Genomic DNA, 10,351 nt, shown 5'->3' on the forward strand with positions numbered 1-10,351 from the left:
TAGATGGTGAGAACACGGGGATGATGTATCTTGGAGCTCAGATCTCTTTCTGACCACACACTAAGTGTCTCTGAGACCTCGAACAAGTCACTTTACCACTCTGGCCTTCAGTCTTCCCACCTGTAAAATGGGGATGACAGGACCTGCCTTGGCCCTCGGACAGGGTTACTTTGAAAAGCAGAGACTTCTATAAGGCAGCAAGTGCTGAAGGCATCCTTGTCATCATTAGTAAAAACAAAACAGGATAATGTATAAACATAAGGTGATCTTTAATTTGTGGGAAAGGTGTTTAATCATACTTGAAAGGCATCCTGCCTTTCAAAGTGAGTCGAGTGGGGCTGCTGTGTGTCCATGAGAATCTGCCCTCCACTGGCCTCCTCCATGCCTTTTGTGGTGACTTTGTGTTTTCAATACCTATTGCATTTGTGGGTGTAAGAACCTTCAAGTGATTTTCATCAACATGGTCTGAACCCAGACAGCGGCTGGTATGGCTCATCAGACCACATCTGTACTTTAATTTATGTTGGCTCATCAGTTGAACTGGATAATGCTGTGCTTTTAATCATTGGGCAATTAATCAGCTCATCCCTGGGTAGGCACACACAAGCTGGCCTGGATGAGCTGACTTCTGCAGTGCTGGTATGTTCCCAGTAACATCAATTCAGAAAAAAAATTCCTGGATGAAGAAGTGTTTTTTGTGCTATAGAAAAACGCCCGTCACCTCTGTCCACTGTGCTGAAGGTGGCTGGCTGAGAGCAAGTCCCAGGTACAATTCCGCCTTGCCAGTGATCTCTTTGACAGATAAGGACACGATTTTTTTTTGTTTTTTGGGTTTTTTTGGTGAGGAAGATCAGCCCTGAGCTAACATCTGTTGCCAATCCTCCTCTTTTTGCTGAGGAAGATTGGCCCTGGGCTAATATCCCTGCCCATCTTCCTCTACTTTATATGTGGGATGCCTGCCACAGCATGGCTTGATAAGCGGTGCGTGGGTCTGCACCCGGGATCCGAACCTGCGAAGGCTGGCCTGCCAAAGTGGAGCATGCGAACTTAACCACTACACCACCAAGCCAGCCCCAATGATGATGTTTTTATTCTCCGCAAAGTGCTCTTTCCAAGACAAAGGCTTTAGGGGGCAGCCCGCCCTCTTAGAGAAAGAGGCTCCTGGTGTGCCTTTGCAAAACTAAACGCCAGATTCTCAACATTTTTACTACCATCCTTCCCGTGCGGTGGCCCAGCCTGGGTGGGAAGTCATTTGCAAGGTGCCTTGCACCTTTCACTTCTGAAACCATGTTCAGGGCGTGGCCAGGGCTGCCGGTGACCATGTCGCCAGGTGGCACCTGTGTTCTGAGATGTGTGCCAGGGGAACACCCATCGCAGGTGAGAAGGGAGCACGTCTCTGGCTGGATGCTCTTTCTAATCATGAGGCCACCTCAGCCTTTCTCCGTGCTCAGTTTTTAGAAAGCCTTCAGGCAGCAGTCGTCCCGGCCTCCCTTTGTTTTTCTAGTAATAGAAATGATCTTCTGGAGGCCACTTTCCTTCCTTCAGCCTATGGATGTCTAGAGAAGGAAGTAACAGAGCATCAAGCCTGATTTTATCACCCTGGCCTATTTTTCTCTGCCAGGAGCGAATATTTTCCAAATCAGGAAGGAAGTAGACATTTTGGTAACGGTTTGTAAATATCTTTATTGCTTTTGTCTAATTGCAAAAGTGGCAGGTTATGGGCTCTTCGTAAAAATTTCCAAAAATAGTAAAACGTGTAATGTGAGAAGTGAAGCCTTCTCTGCAGTCCATCCTCCAGGGTCCCTGGAGGATATCCTCACGGTGGAGGATGTTTTTCCATATCTGTTTCCATACATATGCCAATGTGTTTAACGGTTGCACGCCCAGAGAGGCGGTGATTCTGAGCTGTTGGGGAGTGTAGGCTCTGGAAACAGAGCTGGGCTTGAGTCCCGAGATACCATTTACCTGCTCAGTTTCTCCTCCTGTACAATGCAGGTGAGATTAGGACTTGATCTGATAGTTTGTTCTGGTGATTCACTGAGATTGTACACAAAGTGTTCCCAGGTCCAGGCTCATATAACATAATAAGTATTCACAAAGGGGCTGAGAGTGCACTCTGAAGCTAAACCACCCATGTGTGACTCCTGGCTCTGTCACTTATGAGCTGTGTGATCTTGGGCAAGTCACTTAACCTCTCTGTGCCTGACTTTTCTCATCTGTGAAATGAGGATGATGATAACAGTACGTGCTACATAGAGTTGTAAGAATTGAATGAACTAATATACCTGAAGCATGTATAACAGTGCCGGTGTAAAAAAAAGTGCTAGGTGAGTGTTAGGGGTCATTTTTACTTATGTAAAGGTAAGGCATTTGTCACAATTTTGGTAACGTCCTCTTTTCTCCTTGGCACAGGCTGTCTTTTCCTCCGTGTTTTACTTTGCCTCGGTTCCTCTCTATCAAGGATTCCTCATCATTGGGTAAGAAAATCCAGGCAAGGCATTAATTTTTAATGAGCCCTCCCTAAGATGCCACAGAAGAGAGAAGAAACGTGTAAAGACCGTTCAGTCCTCAAGTCAGTTGCCTTGACTCTGGCCCCAAGGCAGGCCCAGCAATGCAGTTTAGAACCTCCTTGAATTAATGCGTTTTTGAACTGGTGAGCCCTTACCCAGATGCAGGAAGCAGAGTCCGCTGTGTGTGTGGCCCGTGGCGCTGGGCCAGCGGGGCCTGGGGAGGAAGCTGCTCGCCCACGAGAGTCCGAGGTGTGGGCCAATGGGCAATAAAAACAAGACTGAAGGTTCCAGACTCAGTGATTTCTTAGATCTCAGGAAAGGTGAGGGGGGATCTGTGAAGTACCCTCCCTGCCGCAGGGACCACTAGAGCGTCCCACTGTGGGGTCTCTAAGGTAGGCCGGAGCCCTGCTCTCTTGGGGGACACATCTAATAGAGCCTGACTGCTGTGTGCCACTGACCTGTTAGGGTGTCGCCTGGGTGTTAGCTGCCATCCAGCCCACCCCGTTCCTGACCTGAAATTCATGACGTTCCTTTTGCCCTTTCCAGAGAGTGTGCTCAGTCTTTGCATTACCCAGGTAGATGGAGTCGGGTTACCACGTGCCCTAGATGGAGCCGCTCGCAGGGCGCGCTCCTGTTGGGAAGAGGCAGGAAGCACAGAAAGGCCGGCTGGTCCCAGGGGAGAGTCCTACCGAGTACTCCTGCCATCTTTTTATGTTTTGCCAGTTCAGCCTGAGGGTAGGCACTGGAATTCTGCCTGCTTCTAATTGGAAAAATGGACCTGTCCTTTGTCAGGTCTTGGAAGAGTGAAAGAATGTGCCAGAATATAGCCAGGGGTTCCCTGAGCCATGTTCCACGTGGCTTTCCATGCGCTGGCCCCTCTTCCCTCTCGGTTCTCATCTCCTCCTCTCTCACCCCACCCACTCAGCCCCAGCCACACTGGCGGCCTTGCTGTTCTTCAAACAGCACAGAGACACTCCCACCTCAGGGCCTTTGCACTCGCTGTTTCCTCTGCCTGGGATGCTCTTCCCTCTGATACTGGCATGGCTGCCCCCTCACCTCTTGTGGGTGGTTACTCAAATGTCACATTCCTTGGCCACATTCTCTAAAATTGCACCACCCCCGTGTCTTACTCCCTCTTCCCCATTATATTTTCCTCCTTAGCACTCACCTCCAACACACAATATAGTTGACTGAGTTTGTTTATCAGCTCACTGACTAGCACAGAAGCTCTCTGGGGGCAGACACTTATGTCTGCTTTTCACCTTGAGTCTCCAGTGCTTAAAACCGGCCCTGGCACGTAAACGGCACTCCTTTAATAGTTGCTGAATGAGTGAATGGGAAGTGGGCTCCAGAGGCTGGAGGAGCATATTACTCACATTCCGTCGGGGGAGCTTACCGGTGGTGGTTCTCTCTCCTAGGTACTCCACCATCTACACCATGTTTCCCGTATTTTCTCTGGTCCTGGACAAGGATGTCAAGTCAGAAGTTGCCATGCTGTACCCCGAGCTCTACAAAGATCTCCTCAAGGTTTCCTGAGCTCCTTCCTCCCTCCCTCCCTCCCATCGTCTTTTACTGTTTCACACAGACCCTCCATATCTGACGTGAACGCACTGGAACTGGTGGCTTTTGGGAGGAAGGCGTGGGAGTTTATTTTTTTTCTTAAAAAAGTAATATATGCACGTGTAAAGAATATTAAACAGTACAGTAATATATAAACTGAAAACAAACCGACTAATGCCTTTTTAAAAAGCCGCTGATAGTTACATTTTGCAGCTGCAACTTGTGCCTGTGTCTAGAAATGTTCTTGTGTCCACTTCTAAAAAAATGTGTGTGTGTGGAATTGCATTTATTTGTCCTCAAGGGGTTTTTACTAAAGGACAGACTCCTATCTAATTCTCTTTAAAAAACATAATTTTTCGGATGTATTGGGATGTGTGTAAGCCTCTTTTTTTTGAGGCAAACAGGCAGGTCGCCTTGTCTGGTTGCTGGAACAGTAGCGTGAAGGCAGCTAGCACCCTGGGTGAGCCACGCATGGTAACCTGCTCTGTCTGTCTCTTTCTCTTTAGGGACGACCGTTGTCCTACAAGACATTCTTAATATGGGTTTTGATTAGCATCTATCAAGGTAAGAAAGGTGGAACCACCTATTGTCTTATGCTCTGGCATTGGCCCAAGGGTCAACTTTACTGTTCTACGGGCTGTAGGACATGAGGGGAAGAGGCTGAAACCCTAAAATAGCAGTACAGAGTGTGACAGTGTGCCCTGAGGGAAACCCTGCTCAGCGTGTTCTACAGACTCGAACATTCAGCACAGTGAAAGGCACGTATGTGAGATGGTGCTGCCAGCTTAATGAGATCAAGTCAGATAAAAATATAACTAATACTAATCAAAATCTGCTGAGGTGTTTGAGCCATTGTAACAACAAGTGGTTGCTTCCTGAAATGTTCTGATACCTCTTCTGAGGTCAAGTTGTAGTTTTTGAAAAACATATTTAGTTCAGTGGCCTCCGGAGAAGGTCCCTCAGACTGTAGAGGCTTTGTAAGATGATTTATTGGAGCATGAGAAGAAAACATCAAAACCTCTGTTTGTGTTTATTTTTTCTTCACTCTTTTTAGCATTTCTATTTTTATATATGTTTTATGTATTTGTACATAATATCTTTGTACAATGGTCTTAATATCTCTCTGTCTGCACAGGTACACATACATAATTTAGAAATATACATTGTATATTGGGGGTTCATTCTTAACGTTTGTTACTGATGAGATGGGCAATCAAAAAGTGTAGAGACTGTTGAATTTGTTGGCAGGAGGCTAAATTGTCATTTAAAAAATTTGAGGGGGTCTTTTTGAGAAGTATACCAAAGTGTAATATATGTATCTGGTTAAAGAAAGCCAGTCCTGCACGAAAGTTCATAGTAACAAGCAGTAGTGCTCCATTCCGGCCCCTCCATCCTCAACCCTGTTACAATAGGCAATTAACGAGGAGTTGTTAGGTATAGGGTTTTCTGGCCCCACTTTAAGTAATATTCTCCTGCTGCCAGTGTTTTTGATCAAGGTGAGACATTCTCCATCCAGTTCCTGCCATGCTAGATGAGTACGGACTTATCTGTATCCTCCCCCACTTTCCTTTCTCTCCTCAATACAGGTGCATAATTCTTCGAGTGTCTCTTTAGTTACCTCTCTCATTTCATGTGCGTGTGGCAAAAAACACATAACATAAAGTTGACCATCTTACCTGTTTTGACGTGTGCGGTTCGGTAGTGTCCAGTCTATTCGCATTGTTGTGAAACAGATCTCCTTTTCATCTTGTGAAACTGAAACTCTGTATCCATTCAACAAACCCCTCTTTCCTCCTCCAGGTACCCCTGGTAACCACCAGGCTACCTTCCATCTCTATGAATTTGACTACCTTAGATACTTTCATGTAAGGGGACTCATACGCTGTTTGTCTTTTTGTGACTGGCTACCTCTGTCATTTAAAATAACATATTTAAATTTCTACTTCTTGTGCCATCTGCTGCAGGTGGTTACTTTCTCTCTCAGTTTCTCTCCCTTTTTTCCCCCTTTCCCTCTCGCTCTCCCTCTCCCCACCCCCCCTGCAGTTACAGACTCTTTATTATGTAAAGTCAAACGGGAATATAGGAAAAACTAGACTGTGACACCTCTCTTTAAAACCTCCATAAAGCACCTCTCATTAGCCTCATTTGACCAGTGGTCCCTTTCATGTCTAAATGGAGAAAAGCACAGAAGGAGTCGAATGTGAGTGAGCAGAGGTGGGGCGCGCCGGCCCCTCCCCACCTGGACCTTCCTTGCACTTTCAGGGAGTACCATCATGTATGGGGCGCTGCTGCTGTTTGAGTCAGAATTCGTGCACATCGTGGCGATTTCTTTCACGTCGCTGATCCTCACCGAGCTGCTGATGGTGGCCCTAACCATCCAGACCTGGCACTGGCTCATGACAGTGGCCGAGCTGCTCAGCCTGGCCTGCTACATCGCCTCCCTGGTGTTCCTACACGAATTCATCGGTAAGACCCCCTGCATTTAATGGACCCCCTGGTCCATCAGGTCCAGAGGTCTCACCAGCACTTGTGTCCTGGGTTCTTTGTCCAGCAACCCTTTGCACTCAACTGCCCCCATTTTCTCATTGGCGTCCCCTCGGGACAAGTGACAGTTGTGAATCAGCCTTTTGGAACTGAGGCTGTCGGGCACGATCTCAATATGGAGTATTTTCTGTTAAAACCACACCGTGCTAACTGGCTTAGAAGGGGATTCATTGACTTCAGCAAGGCCCTAGTGGGTTTCTCCAGGGAGCTGGCCCCTGTGCTGGGCTCCGTGGAGCTGTGGAGATGTCAGGCATCCAGGTCCTACTGACGAATAAATGATGGTCCAGCAGGACTTTTCATGATCGTTAGGTTGAGACACTCTGCCTTACCATGAAAGCATCTTGGATCACATCTCTTGTTTATCAGCAAATGCTCCTTAAGAAGGTTTTGGTAAAGTTAAAAGGAACATCATCCTTGTGAAAGGTGAAGTCTTAGAACAGTTTCACACTTGTCCCCAAAGTCTCTCAGAGTGGGTTTTCTGAGCACCTACTGTGTACTCAATGGCTTGAGGCCCAGGGGTCACAGAGGCTCGGAAGATGTGAGTGCTGCCCTCAGGAAGCTGCAGTCAGCCGCCTGAGATGTGGACCAGCCACAGGACCAGGCGAGCAGCACACAGTGGGGCCGTAGGTCTGGCGCGTAGTAGGTGCTTAATCAGTGCCGGCTGCCTTTTCCCCATCCTGTGCTCAGGAAGTGGGGAAGGTGTTACTGGGGCAGCCGCTCCATGTACTGTTGAAAACCACAAGTTGTCGCACCTCTCTCGCAAAAACCTCATAACTGCAGGGTTTGCTGTCCTCCAGCAGGAAAGGGAGCGCATGGGTCAGAGCCCCTGAGGTTACGCCGTCTCTGACAAGGGGGTGTCAGCCCACATTGCACCACCCTCAGACCCGTCTCCCGGCGTTCTGTGACCATCACTGGGAAGAAGTTCCTGGGAAGCAGAAACCTGTCTTTGAGTGTCACTTTCTGCTCTCCAGGGGCTGGGTTTGAAAAAGAAAAACTCCACCTGTCAGATTCCAAATCAAAAACACCAGTAAGGATTTTTTTTTTGCCCAGAGTTTGGTTTTCCTAGTTGTTGAAAATGGCATTTCACTGAATACAGGAAGCTACAGAAGCAGGTCGGAGAGGAGGAGAGAGCGAGGACAATTAGGCTGGCAGGCTTTACGTGCTATTAGTCTGGAGCGCGTCCCCGTCAAGGTTGGGTGGAGGAAAGAAGCCAGTGCCGGGAGGCCGTGCGTGGGTGACAGGAGACGGCATCCCCTGTGATAGCTGTGGCGGCGGTTTCTGGGCTGCGTGTGTCGTCCGGCACATTCCCCCTGCTCACCGCTGTCTTCCCGTTTGCTTGCAGATGTGTACTTCATCGCCACGTTGTCGTTCTTGTGGAAAGTCTCCGTCATCACGCTGGTCAGCTGTCTGCCCCTCTACGTCCTCAAGTACCTGCGCAGACGGTTCTCTCCTCCCAGCTACTCCAAGCTCACGTCCTAGGCTGCGTGCTCGGGGAGGGGCCCCGGTCTCCGCGCTTTGCTGATGGACAGAGTTCACGTTCCGTTTCTGTTCACCGCCACCTGTGGATTTTGCAGTAATTGCTAACACGTGCAGTTGTGACGTGACTCGGCTCTGCTTCAGCGGAGCCCTAACACTGAATAAACAGGAGGAGGCTCCTAAAAGGTGCCCTCGCGGGCCTGTTGGAACCCCTGGTGATTCCTGTTGGAGTGACTGGGGCAGTGTTGAGATGGTGGCTCAGCGAGAGAGTTATAGGGTCACTGTGCAAGCTTCCTTATGACTTGAATTTCGTTGTCGTGTGATAAAAATGTCTGTCTAGTTGAAGATTGTAGAAGGGTTTTTTTTATGTTTTTTGTTTTAAAACAATCCTAATGTGTGTATACTCTTTATGTCTTTCTTGCTCTTAAAGACTGGTTTCAGAGAAATGTATAGCTCTTGGTATAGGTTTGGGGCAAAAGACAGTGACGTGGTAAAAAGTTATCCAAACAAGAGTCTCGATTTGGAAACGCTCAATATCCTGTCTCAGATGGCCCTGCTCATTGAAGCTGCGCTGGCTTCCCAGGATTACAGCAAGCAGATGAGAGGAGGTGGGGAGAGAGGGCCATAAATCGAACATGGTATCCTGGGTCTGATCCAGCACCTTCGGCCTCGGCGTTCCCTTCACCTGCCACCTCATAAAAGAATGTCGCAGGTGTTATCCTGCTTTGCTGGGACCTGATAACAACTATAACACCCGTGGCTCTCTGAGGACACCCTCAGACATTTTCAGCAGAGTTGTTTTAGCAGGAAACGTGCCACTGAATGGCCCCTAAACATGTCAACACTGAGATAAGAGACTCAACTAATTCTTCAGACAACATAGCACATGTGGCTCAGGCCCTCCGAGTCCAGAGTGGAAAGGTCACAGACGGGGCTCATTGCTTCCACAGCAATCTGTTTTCTGTTAGGAGGAATTATGGAGGACAGAATGACCAAGGCAGAGAGGCATCTGAGTGCATTGCTACTCGTCGGTGGCAGCTTCAAGCCAGGAGCCCGGTGGGAGGAGACCCAGGCATCAGCTTTGGGGTCTGGGCTCCATTCTGCTGCCTGCGGATTTCAGGGGGAGCTTGCTGAAAGGCAGCCAGTTGTGGAGATGGAGTACATGCGTGTGTTTTTTATGAAGCCGTGGCTTCTCGTTTCAGAGGAAGCAGGGAGTATGCAAGCACTGGACGTGGCAGGGCAAGGCATTCTTGGGTTTTCAAGTCAGTTCTTGCAGGAGCCACATGTGTGCGCCATACGGTTCAGTGGGTGGATCTTCGAGAGCTGACTGTGTTTGATATCTTAGGTTTGTGATTAATTCTTGATGAGTACATACTCCTCAGCCCTTCAGCATGATTCTTCTTCACGAGCTGCAGAGATGTAAGTTCCAGCCTGGTTGCTGACGCCCACTGCTCTAGGGTCAACCAGTTCCCTGCGAGTTGGGGACGTGAGGAGCAGACGGTCCCTTGCCTTGGGAGCACTCTTGATATGCTCAGATATTTACGTTGCCCTTTTAAAACTTGATAGAATGAAGTAAGTTGCAGGCACTAGTACATTGGCTATTGACATCACTTCTATTGTTTTAAGATTCTGCACTTTTGCAGTATTTTTCCCTTTCTGTTCCAGGCGTTTCTGCCATACAGAAAATAAATGTTGCATTGAATGAATGGTTGTTTAGGACTAGGGTCTTTGTCCAAGACTTTCATAAAGGGTGAGCAGGTCTGACTTCTTCCCCGAGTGGGTAGATGTGGTTTCAGAGGTGGCCGGGGAGAAAGTTGTGCTCAGTGTTTTTGCACCCCAGTCTGTCTGGGAAGTCAGACTGTAAAACTGGAAGTCTAAAGGTAATTCCACTCTGAGTTTGCAAAGCCCGAACCTGGCCTTGTCCGCAGACAGGTGATGGCCCCTGCAGGTAGGTCTCGTGGAATCCTCGTTGGGAAGTTTTCTCTGTGTCCAGCAGATACGGGCAATGCATCTGGTCTCTTTGGTCTTCTCCTTAATTCCCAATTTTGATGGAGGGGCGTGAGTTGCCTTTTCAAGTCAATGCCTAAGATGCTGCTTGGCATCTTGAAGGGAGAAAGGTTCTCAGAGGTGCTGACGAAGCCATCCCTGGACATCGAAGGTGCTCGTCAGTGCTGTCAACGGACCTCCTTGTTCTGTTGACCACACTCTGGTGGAGGCGGTCAAGGGCGAGAGGGACGGAGAGGCGGCTGGAGACCACCCCG

At 48.5% G+C, this 10,351-nt stretch overlaps 1 protein-coding gene across 2 annotated transcripts in view; it reads left to right on the plus strand.

The window, feature by feature from the left end:
- ATP9A (ATPase phospholipid transporting 9A) overlaps positions 1–9,796 on the plus strand; it is a 125,617-nt gene extending 115,821 nt beyond the window's left edge. For both annotated transcript variants that reach the window (XM_087445113.1, XM_014787332.2), the window contains exons 24-28: positions 2,413–2,477; positions 3,929–4,037; positions 4,577–4,634; positions 6,333–6,536; positions 7,957–9,796. In XM_087445113.1, the coding sequence (XP_087301239.1) occupies positions 2,413–2,477; positions 3,929–4,037; positions 4,577–4,634; positions 6,333–6,536; positions 7,957–8,093 (573 nt within the window). In that variant the 3' untranslated portion in view covers positions 8,094–9,796. The remainder of the gene's footprint in view (positions 1–2,412; positions 2,478–3,928; positions 4,038–4,576; positions 4,635–6,332; positions 6,537–7,956) is intronic.
- The last annotated feature ends 555 nt before the right edge of the window (positions 9,797–10,351 follow it).

This window comes from Ceratotherium simum, chromosome 21, assembly GCF_057802395.1.
Source record: "Ceratotherium simum simum isolate JZ-2026a chromosome 21, ASM5780239v1, whole genome shotgun sequence".
Classification (NCBI taxonomy): domain Eukaryota; kingdom Metazoa; phylum Chordata; class Mammalia; order Perissodactyla; family Rhinocerotidae; genus Ceratotherium; species Ceratotherium simum.